This window comes from Poecile atricapillus, chromosome 31 (genome assembly GCF_030490865.1).
Source record: "Poecile atricapillus isolate bPoeAtr1 chromosome 31, bPoeAtr1.hap1, whole genome shotgun sequence".
In the NCBI taxonomy this organism is placed as follows: domain Eukaryota; kingdom Metazoa; phylum Chordata; class Aves; order Passeriformes; family Paridae; genus Poecile; species Poecile atricapillus.
The window spans coordinates 3,024,597-3,036,861 of NC_081279.1; the positions used below are offsets into that span (position 1 = coordinate 3,024,597).

The 12,265-nt window shown below is 64.2% G+C and overlaps 1 protein-coding gene across 1 annotated transcript; it reads right to left on the reverse strand.

Moving 5' to 3' along the window:
- Positions 1-247: 247 nt before the first annotated feature.
- LRFN1 (leucine rich repeat and fibronectin type III domain containing 1) lies at positions 248-11,070 on the reverse strand. The gene is given in 5 exon segments (XM_058859927.1): positions 248-1,304; positions 2,660-3,168; positions 3,171-4,048; positions 5,407-5,454; positions 10,989-11,070. Coding segments are annotated over 3 exon segments (1,950 nt in total). The 5' UTR covers positions 4,035-4,048; positions 5,407-5,454; positions 10,989-11,070; the 3' UTR covers positions 248-727.
- Positions 11,071-12,265: the final 1,195 nt, after the last annotated feature.

Here is a 12,265-nt window from a genome sequence, read left to right on the forward strand (position 1 = left end):
CCCCCTCCCCACGGGGGGGGGTTATTTTTGGGGGGGGGCTGCGGGTCTCGTGTCATCTGTGCAGAGATGTCGGGGGCGTGTGCGGGGTCCCCCCCGGCCCGGCCGAAGGCACCGCGGGGGGCGAGGGGGGCACACAAATGTTGGGGCGCACACACAAGTCCCAAGTGCGCATTCCGGGGGGGCACGGGGGGGGCTGGACACGCGTGGGGGCGACACGCGAGAGTGTCCGGGGTTTTTTTTTTTGGGGGGGGGGGGGGGGGGGAAGGTTTCCGGACACGCCAGGCGCGATTCGGGGCGCACCGGAGCCCCCATCGCTGCTGGGGTGGCCCCTGTCGCGGTCCCTGTCGCGGCCCCTGTCGCGGTCCCTGTCGCGGCCCCTGTCGCGGTCCCCACGCGTGTGGCGCTGCCCCCGCACGCCGGGGGTCCCCACGCGGGTTTTTTCGGGGGGGGAGGTTTGCATACAGGTACCCCCAGGGCAGGGGAGGGGCACCTGGGGGGCTCCCAATGGCACCCACGGGGGATCCCGGATGGGTCTGGGGGGGCACCCGGGCGAGCTCGGACGCTCCCAGGACGCCCCCCCCCAACAAGAGCCGCCGGGGCCGGGCTCGGTCGCCCGGGACCACCCGGGGGAGCCGCCCAAGGGGGGGTCCCGGGGGTCCCGGTGGGTGCCGCCGCCGAAGAACACAAGAGAGGGGACCGGGGGGGGAGCTCCCACCGCTCCCCCCGCTCAGACGGTGCTCTCCAGCATCCAGTGGGTGCTGCCGAAGGAGGGGCGCAGGGGGGGTCCCAGGGGGCTCCCCTCGGGCGCGTCCAGCCGCGGGAGGGACCCGTGGCGCCGGGGCCGCGCCCGCCGGGGGTAGCTGTGGCTGGGGAACAACCCCCGCGCCCCCCCCGCCACGGGACCCCCGCCCGCGGGCGGCGGCAGCGGCGGCAGCGGGGGCAGCTCGGGGGTCTCGGCGGGCCGGGGGCCGCCGTTGGTCTGGGAGCAGACGCTGGTGAGCGCGGGCGGGGGGCGCCGCGCCCCCGCCGCCTTCCAGCGCGCCGTGAGGATGAGGATGAAGACGAGCACGGAGGCGGCGATGGCGGCGCCGATGACGATGATGACGGTGCCCCCCAGGAAGTGGGGCCGGGGGGGCGCGGCGCAGCCCGGGGGAGCGGCGGCCGTGGCGAAGGAGACGCAGCCGAGCGGGCGGGGGGCGGCGGGGGGGTCCCCCAGGACCCGCAGGGTGGACACGCAGAGCTCGTACAGGCGCCCGGGGGCCAAGTCCCGCAGCACGAACGTGCGGCTGGAGGGGGGCAACAACCTGGGGAGGGGGCGAGGGGGAGCCGGGGCTGGAGGTGCGAGACCCCGGCACCCCCAGTTCACCCCCCTGCAGGCGCTAAGAAACCTGCCCAAAAAACCCTCAAAGCCAGGAGCCCCCAAAACACCTCCTCAACCCCCCCCAACACCTCAAAGGCTCCTCAGGACCCCCCTGAGTGACCCCAAGACCTCCCCAGGGACCTCCCTGAAGCCTCCCGGACATCCAGAATTGCCTCGAAATCCCCCACATCCCCTCAGACCCCCCCAGACATCCAGAATTCCCGTGAAATCCCCCACATCCCCTCAGACCCCCCCAGACATCCAGAATTCCCTCGAAATCCCCCACATCCCCTCAGAGCCCCCCAGACATCCAGAATTGCCTCGAAATCCCCCACATCCCCTCAGAGCCCCCCAGATATCCAGAATTCCCGTGAAATCCCCCACATCCCCTCAGAGCCCCCCCAATGCGCACCTGAACATCCTCCCCCAGAACCCTCCAGAACACAGAAACCTTCCCCAGACCCCCCTGGAGCCCTCAAGGCCCCCCCAAAACCCACTTGAACCTCTCCGACCCCTCCCCAGCACTGCCCAAATCCACCTCAGCTCCCCCCGGAGCCCCCCAGACTCTTCCCAGCTCACCCTGGAGTCCCACAGGGCCCCCCAAAACCCACCTGAGCTCCCCCCAGAGCCCCCCAAGCTGTTCCCAGCTGCCCCTGGAGTCCCACAGAGCCCCCCAAAACCCACCTCAGCTCCCCCCAGACCACCCTGGAGCCCCCCAAGCTGTTCCCAGCTGCCCCTGGAGTCCCACAGGGCCCCCCAAATCCACCTCAGCTCCCCCCGGAGGCCCCCAGACCACCCTGGAGCCCTCAAGGACCCCCAAAACCCACTTGAACCTCTCCGACCCCTCCCCAGCACTGCCCCAAACCCACCTCAAGCTCTTCCCAGCTGCCCCTGGAGTCCCACAGGGCCCCCCAAAACCCACCTGAGTTCCCTCCAGAGCCCCCCAAGCTCTTCCCAGCTGCCCCTGGAGTCGCACAGGGCCCCCCAAAACCCACCTCAGCTCCCCCCAGAGCCCCCCAGACTCTCCTGGAGCCCTCAATGTGATAAACAGGCCCCCCAAAACCCACTGGAACCTCTCCGACCCCTCCCCAGTACTGCCCCAAACCCACCTGAGCTCCCCCAAGACCACCCTGGAGCCCCCCAAGCTGTTCCCACTGCCCCTCGAGTCCCACAGGGCCCCCCCAAAACCCACCTCAGCTCCCCCCAGAGCCCCCCAGGTCTCCCCGAGACCCACCGGAGCCTCCCCCAGCCCCTCCCCAGCCCCTCCCCAGCCCCTCGGGGACACCCCCCGGTCCCCACCTGTAGACGAGCGCGTCGTCGGCGGAGCTGTTGTACTGGATCTGCACCATGCGCACGCCGGGCACGTGGCGCTGCGGCAGCCACCGGATGCGCGCCGAGGACCCGGTCACCTCCGCCGCCACCACCCGCCGCTCCCCGGGGCCCCCCCAGGTGTCATTGCCGCCCGCCTGGGCCATATCCGAGGGCCCGGGCCCGGCCTCGGGAGCCGCCGCCGCCGCCGCCTCCCCGTCCCCGTCCCGTCCCCGCGGCACCGGCAGCGGCACCACCACCACGTCCACGCGCGCCGCCGCCTCTCCCGCCGCGTTGGCGGCCACGCAGGTGAAGCCGCCGTGGTCCCTCAGGGTGGCCACGCGGAGCTCCAGGGAGCCGTCGGCGCCCACCGAGCGCCGGGAGCCGTTCTGCACCAGGCGCCCGTCGGGGCCCAGCCAGTGCAGCGCGGGCGGAGGGTCCCCGACGGCGGCGCAGCCCAGGCGCAGCGGCTGCCCCTCGGTAACGGCGGGCGGTGGTGCGCGGCGGCGGCGGTGACGGCGGGGGCCCGGCAGGTCAGCTCCTCCTCGGGCACGGCTCCCAGCAGCCGCCCGGCCAGCGGCGCCGGTGTGGCGCAGGTCTCCAGGCGGCCCGGCTGGGCCACCCGCCGCAGCCACAGCAATTCGCAGTTGCAGTGCAAGGGGTTCCCCCCGGCCGCCAGCGCCGGCCCCGGCGGCCCCGGTACCGGCGGCAGCGCCCGCAGCCGGTTCGCCGTCAGGTCCAGCCGGGCCAGGCGCGGCAGCCGCGCCACGGCGCCCGCCGGGACCCGCTCCAGCAGGTTGTGGTCCAGCGTCAGCGTGGCCAGGCTGCCCATGGCGGCCACCGCGTCCCAGGGCAGGGCGGGCAGGTTGTTGTGCGACAGGTCCAGGTCCTCCACGGTGGCGGCGAAGGCGGCGAAGGCGGCGGCGTCGATGGCGGCCAGCTGGTTGTTGGCCAGGATGAGGTGGCGGAGGCTGGCGAGCCCGCGGAGCTGCGGCCCGCTCAGCGCCGGGAGCCGGTTCCCGTCCAGGTGCAGCGCTCGCAGGGCGCGCAGGTCGGCGAAGGCGCCGGGGGCGAGGCGGCGGAGCCCGTTCCGGGACAGCGTCAGGTGCACCAGGCTGCTCATGTTGGCGAAGTCCGCTCGCCCCACGGCGCCGATGAAGTTGTCGGCGAGGCGCAGCTCCACGGCCCCGCGGTCCAGGCTGGGCGGCACCGCCAGCAGCCCCGTGCGGGCGCACAGCAGCGTCGGGCTGGGAGCGGCCGCGGGGCACAGGCAGCGCGGGGGACACCGCGGGGACGGCGGCGACACCGGGACCCCCGCCCCGGACACGGCCCCCAGCACCACCAGCGGCACCAGCAGCTTCGCCATCCCCACGGCCGCGCCTGCCGGGAACCGAAGGGTCACGGGGCAGCGGAGGATACCGGAGGATCACGGTGGATCACGGAGGATCCCAGCGGATCCCAGCGGATCCCGCCGTCCCATGGTCAGAAGCCATCGGATCCCATCAGGTCTCCCCAGATCCCATCAGATCTCCCCACATCCCATCAGATCTCCCCGGATCCTGTCAGATCTCCCCAGATCCCATCAGATCTCCCCAGATCCCGCCAGATCTCCCCAGATCCCATCAGATCTCCCCTGATCCCGTCAGATCTCCCCTGATCCCGTCAGATCTCCCCAGATCCCGTCAGATCTCCCCAGATCCCATCAGATCTCCCCAGATCCTGTCAGATCTCCCCAGACCCCATCAGATCCCCCCGGATCCCATCAGATCTCCCCCAATCCCATCAGATCTCCCCAGATCCCATCAGATCTCCCCTGATCCCATCAGATCTCCCCAGATCCCGTCAGATCTCCCCAGATCCTGTCAGATCTCCCCCGATCCCGTCAGATCTCCCCAGATCCCATCAGATCTCCCCGGATCACATCAGATCTCCCCAGATCCCGTCAGATCTCCCCAGATCTCCCCAGATCCTGCTCCATCGCCCATGAGATCCCCCCAGGGGGTGCCAGGAGATCCCATCGGATCCCCGTGAGATCCCGGGGGGCTCCGGGACACCCCACACAGCCCCAGGATCCCCTCTGGGCCAAGGGATCCTGAGAGATCCTGAGGGTCCCACCCGATCCCACCCGGTCCCGACAGATCCCAGCAGGTCCTGACAGATCCCAGCAGATCCCCTTGGGTCCCGCCCGATCCCACCCGGTCCCAGCAGATCCTGACAGATCCCACCCGGTCCCGACAGATCCCAGCAGATCCTCTCGGGTCACACCAGATCCCAGCAGATCCCACAACACACACGATCCCAGTTGTCCCAGTGATCCCAGTGAGGTCCCAGTGACCCCAGTGATCCCAGTGAGGTCCCAGTGATCCCAGTGATCCCAGTGAGGTCCCAGTGATCCCAGTGACTCCAGTGATCCCAGTGAGGTCCCAGTGAGGTCCCAGTGATCCCAGTGATCCCAGTGAGGTCCCAGTTGTCCCAGTGATCCCAGTGACTCCAGTGATCCCAGTGATCCCAGTTCTCCCAGTTGTCCCAGTGATCCCAGTGAGGTCCCAGTTGTCCCAGTGATCCCAGTGGATCCCAGTGACCCCAGTGATCCCAGTGATCCCAGCGATCCCAGTTGTCCCAGTGAGGTCCCAGTGATCCCAGTGACCCCAGTTCTCCCAGTTCTCCCAGTGATCCCAGTTCTCCCAGTGACTCCAGTGAGGTCCCAGTTCTCCCAGTTCTCCCAGTTCTCCCAGTACCTCCTCTCAGGGCTCCATGTTGGTCCTGTCTGGGCGTCGCCGTGGGGCCTGTGGGGACAGGGACAGGCCAGTATGGACCAGTACAGACCAGTATGGATCGGTATGAACCAGTACAGACCAGTATGGACCAGTACAGACCAGTATGGATCGGTATGAACCAGTACAGACCAGTATGGACCAGTACAGACCAGTATGGATCGGTATGAACCAGTACAGACCAGTATGGACCAGTACGGACCAGTATGGACCAGTACAGACCAGTATGGACCGGTATGGACCAGTACAGACCAGTATGGACCGGTATGGACCAGTACAGACCAGTATGGACCAGTACAGACTGGTATGGACCAGTACAGATTCACATCCACCAGTACTAACCAGTATGGACCAGTACAGATCAGCCCAGCAGCACACAGCCCAGTATGGCCCAGTATGGCCCAGTATGGCCAAATCCAGCCCAGTTCAGCCCAGTCCAGTCCAGCCCAGTCCAGTTCAGCCCAGTTCAGCCCAGTCCAGCCCAGTTCAGCCCAGTCCAGCCCAGTTCAGCCCAGTCCAGTCCAGCCCAGTCCAGCCCAGCCCAGCCCAGTTCAGCCCAGTCCAGCCCAGTCCAGCTCAGTTCAGCCCAGACCAGGCCAGTTCAGCCCAGTCCAGTCCAGTCCAGTCCAGTCCAGTCCAGTTCAGTCCAGTCCAGTCCAGTCCAGCCCAGTCCAGTCCAGCCCAGTCCAGCCCAGTTCAGCCCAGTCCAGCCCAGTTCAGCCCAGTTCAGCCCAGTCCAGCCCAGTTCAGCCCAGTATCTCCTGTGCACACCCCACAGTTCCCACTCCAGGCTAACATGGCCCAGTACATCCCAGTACGGCCCAGTACATCCCAGTATGGCCCAGTGCACCCCAGTACGGCCCAGTACATCCCAGTATGGCCCAGTACATCCCAGTATGGCCCAGTACATCCCAGTATGGACCAGTACACCCCAGTATGGCCCAATACATCCCAGTATGGCCCAGCACATCCCAGTATGGCCCAGCAAATCCCAGTATGGCCCAGCATGGCCCAGTATGGACCAGTACATCCCAGCACAGCCCAGTATGGCCCAGTACATCCCAGTATGGCCCAGCACATCCCAGTATGGCCCAGTACATCCCAGTATGGACCAGCATGGCCCAGTATGGACCAGTACATCCCAGCACAGCCCAGTATGGCCCAGTACATCCCAGTATGGCCCAGCACATCCCAGTATGGCCCAGCATGGCCCAGTATGGACCAGCATGGCCCAGTATGGACCAGTACATCCCAGCACAGCCCAGTATGGCCCAGCATGGCCCAGTATGGACCAGTACATCCCAGCACACCCCAGTATGGCCCAGCACATCCCAGTATGGCCCAGCACATCCCAGGATGGCCCAGTATGGACCAGTACATCCCAGCACAGCCCAGTATGGCCCAGTATGGCCCAGTACATCCCAGAATCACCCAGCGTGACCCAGCATGGCCCGGTATGGACCAGTATGGCCCAGCATCGCCCAGTATGGACCAGTATGGCCCAGTACATCCCAACATGGCCAAGTATGACCCAGTACGGCCCAGTACACCCTAGCATGGCCCAGTACATCCCAGTATGGCCCAGTATGGCCCAGTACAGCCCAGTACACCCTAGCATGGCCCAGTACATCCCAGTATGGCCCAGTATGGCCCAGTATGGCCCAGTATGGCCCAGTATGACCCAGTACGGCCCAGTACACCCTAGCATGGCCCAGTACATCCCAGTATGGCCCAGTATGGCCCAGTACGGCCCAGTACACCCTAGCATGGCCCAGTACATCCCAGTATGGCCCAGTATGGCCCAGTACACCCTAGGATGGCCCAGCACAGCCCAGTATGGCCCAGTATGACCCAGTATGGCCCAGTACACCCTAGCATGGCCCAGCACAGCCCAGTATGGCCCAGTATGGACCAGTAAAGAAGAGCACAGCCCAGTATAACCCAGTCCAGCCCAGTACAGGACAGCACCACCAGTAAAGACTGGTACATCCCAGCCCAGTATGGCCCAGTATAGCCCAGTACAGCCCAGTATAGCCCAGTATAACCCAGTACATCCCAGCCCAGTATGGCCCAGTATAACCCAGTACAGCCCAGTATAACCCAGAACATCCCAGCCCAGTATGGCCCAGTATAGCCCAGTACAGCCCAGTATAACCCAGTACAGCCCAGTACAGCCCAGTACAGCCCAGTATAACCCAGTACAGCCCAGTACAGCCCAGTACAGCCCAGTATAACCCAGTACAGCCCAGTACAGCCCAGTACAGCCCAGTATAACCCAGTACAGCCCAGTATAGCCCAGTACAGCCCAGTACAGGACAGCACCACCAGTAAAGACTGGTACATCCCAGCCCAGTATGGCCCAGTATAGCCCAGTACATCCCAGTATAGCCCAGTATAACCCAGTATATCCCAGCCCAGTATGGCCCAGTATAGCCCAGTACAGCCCAGTATAGCCCAGTATAACCCAGTACATCCCAGCCCAGTATGGCCCAGTATAACCCAGGACAGCCCAGTATAACCCAGTACAGCCCAGTATAACCCAGTACAGCCCAGTATAGCCCAGTACAGCCCAGTATAGCCCAGTATAACCCAGTACAGCCCAGTACAGCCCAGTATAACCCAGTACAGCCCAGTATAGCCCAGTACAGCCCAGTATGGCCCAGTACAGTCCAGTATAACCCAGTCCAGCCCAGTACAGGACAGCACCACCAGTAAAGATTGGTACATCCCAGCCCAGTATGGCCCAGTATAACCCAGTACATCCCAGTATAACCCAGTGCAGCCCAGTATAACCCAGTACAGCCCAGTATAACCCAGTACATCCCAGCCCAGTATGGCCCAGTATAACTCAGTACATTCCAGTATAGCCCAGTACAGCCCAGTATAACCCAGTACAGCCCAGCCCAGTATAACCCAGTACAGCCCAGCCCAGTATGGCCCAGTACAGCCCAGTACAGCCCAGTATAACCCAGTTCAGCCCAGTATAACCCAGTTCAGCCCAGTATAACCCAGTACAGCCCAGCATGGCCCAGCACAGCCCAGTATGGCCCAGTACAGACCAGTACAGCCCAGTACAGACCCAGCACATCCCAGTACATCCCAGCATGGCCCAGCACAGCCCAGTACAGCCCAGTATGGCCCAGTACAGACCAGTACATCCCAGTATGGCCCAGTACAGCCCAGTACATCCCAGTATGGCCCACTATAATCCAGTACGTCCCAGTATAACCCAGTACATCCCAGTACAGACCATTACAGACACTGCCCAGCCCAGTATAACCCAGTACAGCCCAGTACATCCCAGTACAGACCATTACAGACACTGCCCAGCCCAGTACAGCCCAGTACATCCCAGTACAGCCCAGTACATCCCAGTACATCCCAGTGCATCCCAGTGCATCCCAGTACAGCCCAGTGCATCCCAGTGCATCCCAGTATGGCCCAGTATATCCCAGTACAGACCATTACAGACACAGCCCAGCCCAGTACAGCCCAGTACATCCCAGTACAGCCCAGTACATCCCAGTACAGACCATTACAGACACTGCCCAGCCAGTACATGCCAGTACAGCCCAGTACATCCCAGTACAGACCATTACAGACACTGGCCAGCCCAGTACAGCCCAGTACATCCCAGTACAGCCCAGTACAGCCCAGTACAGACCATTACAGACACTGCCCAGCCCAGCAGAGTCCAGTATATCCCAGTACAGACCAGTATGGCCCAGTGTAGTGTGGCATGGCCCAGTGCAGGCCAACAGAGACCCAGCACCTCCCAGTACATCCCAGTATGGCCCAGTACAGCCCAGTACATCCCAGTACAGACCATTATGGACACTGCCCAGCCAGTAGAGCCCAGTACAGCCCAGTACAGCCCAGTACATCCCAGTACAGACCACTATAATCCAGTACATCCCAGTATGGCCCAGTACATCCCAGTATGGCCCAGTACAGCCCAGTACATCCCAGTACAGACCATTATGGACACTGCCCAGCCCAGTACAGCCCAGTACAGCCCAGTACAGCCCAGTACAGCCCAGTACATCCCAGTACGGCCCAGTACATCCCAGTACAGACCATTACAGACACTGGCCAGCCCAGTACAGCCCAGTATAGCCCAGTGCATCCCAGTATGGCCCAGTACAGCCCAGTACAGCCCAGTACATCCCAGTACATCCCAGTACAGACCATTACAGACACTGCCCAGCCCAGTACATCCCAGCATGGCCCAGTACGTCCCAGTGCAGACCACTATAATCCAGTACATCCCAGTATGACCCAGTACATCCCAGTATGGCCCAGTACAGCCCAGTACAGCCCAGTACAGCCCAGTACATCCCAGTACAGACCATTACGGACACTGCCCAGCCCAGTACAGCCCAGTACAGCCCAGTGCATCCCAGTACAGCCCAGTGCATCCCAGTGCATCCCAGTGCATCCCAGTGCATCCCAGTATGGCCCAGTACATCCCAGTACAGACCATTACAGACACAGCCCAGCCCAGCAGAGTCCAGTATATCCCAGTACAGACCAGTATGGCCCAGTGTAGTGTGGCATGGCCCAGTGCAGGCCAACACAGACCCAGCACCTCCCAGTACATCCCAGTATGGCCCAGTACAGCCCAGTACATCCCAGTACAGACCATTATGGACACTGCCCAGCCCAGTACAGCCCAGTACAGCCCAGTACAGCCCAGTACATCCCAGTACAGACCATTACAGACACTGCCCAGCCCAGTACAGACCAGCATGGCCCAGTACGTCCCAGTGCAGACCACTATAATCCAGCACATCCCAGTATGGCACAGTACATCCCAGTACAGCCCAGTACAGCCCAGTACAGCCCAGTGCATCCCAGTACATCCCAGTACATCCCAGTACAGACCATTACAGACACTGCCCAGCCCAGTAGAGCCCAGTGCATCCCAGTACATCCCAGTACAGCCCAGTACATCCCAGTACAGACCATTACAGACACTGCCCAGCCCAGTATGGCCCAGTACAGCCCAGTACATCCCAGTACAGCCCAGTACATCCCAGTGCAGACCATTACAGACACTGCCCAGCCCAGTACAGCCCAGTACAGCCCAGTACATCCCAGTACAGACCATTACAGACACTGCCCAGCCCAGTATGGCCCAGTACAGCCCAGTACAGCCCAGTACAGCCCAGTACATCCCAGTGCAGACCATTACAGACACTGCCCAGCCCAGTACAGCCCAGTACAGCCCAGTATGGCCCATTACATCCCATGATGGCCCAGTACAGCCCAGTACATCCCAGTGCAGACCATTACAGACACTGCCCAGCCCAGTACATCCCAGTGCATCCCAGTATGGCCCAGCACATCCCAGTATGGCCCAGTACATCCCAGTATGGCCCAGTACATCCCAGTGCATCCCAGTATGGCCCAGTACATCCCAGTATGGCCCAGTACATCCCAGTACACCCCAGTATGGCCCAGTACATCCCAGTGCATCCCAGTACACCCCAGTATGGCCCAGTACATCCCAGTTCCCCCAGCCCCATCCCCGGCCCCGGCGGTACCTGGGGGGGCTCAGCCCACGGCCGCTCCCATCGCTGCTCCGGGGGGGGGCGGCCTCGCCCTGCCGGGGAACCGGGAACGGGGAAAAACCGGGAACGGGGAAAAACCGGGAATGGGGAAAAACCGGGAATGGGGGGGGAAACCGGGAATGGGGGAGAACCGGGAATGGGGGAGGAAACCGGGAATGGCGGGGGGGAAACCGGGAATGGGAGGGGGAACCGGGAACGGGGGAGAACCGGGAATGGGGGGGGAAACCGGGAATGGGGGCGGGGGAGCACCGGGCCCGGCCGCACCGGGGATGGGGAGGGGCGGGGGGGGGAGGGATGAGGGGAATCACGGGGATGGGGCGGGGGGGACACCGGGATGGAGCCGGGATGGAGCCGGGATGGAACCGGGATGGAACCGGGATGGAGCCGGGATGGAGCCGGGATGGAACCGGGATGGAGCCGGGATGGAACCGGGATGGAGCCGGGATGGAGCCGGGGGGGCCCCGGGAGCGGCCCCGGGCGGGGGTGCCGGGGGTCCCGGAGCGGCCCCGGACCCGGAGAGGCCCCGGTGAGGCCCCGGTGAGGCCCCGGTGAGGCCGCGGCCGCCGCTCGGAGCCGCAGAACCGGCGGGGCGGGGCCGGGCGGGGCCGGGGCGGGGCCGGGAGGGGCGGGGCCAGCGCGGACACACGGACAGAGCGACGGACACGGGGATGGACACACGGACACGGGGATGGACACACGGACACACGGACAGAGCGACGGACACGGGGACACACGGACACACGGACAGAGCGACGGACACGGGGACACACGGACACGGGGATGGACACACGGACACACGGACAGAGCGACGGACACGGGGACACACGGACACACGGACACGGGGATGGACACACGGACACACGGACACGGGGACACACGGACACGGGGATGGACACACGGACAGAGCGACGGACACGGGGACACACGGACACGGGGATGGACACACGGACACACGGACACACGGACACGGGGATGGACACACGGACAGAGCGACGGACACGGGGATGGACACACGGACAGACGGACACGGGGATGGACACACGGACAGAGCGACGGACACGGGGACACACGGACACACGGACAGAGCGACGGACACGGGGACACACGGACACGGGGATGGACACACGGACACACGGACAGACGGACACGGGGACACACGGACACGGGGATGGACACACGGACACACGGACAGAGCCACGGACACGGGGACACACGGACACGGGGATGGACACACGGACACACGGACACGG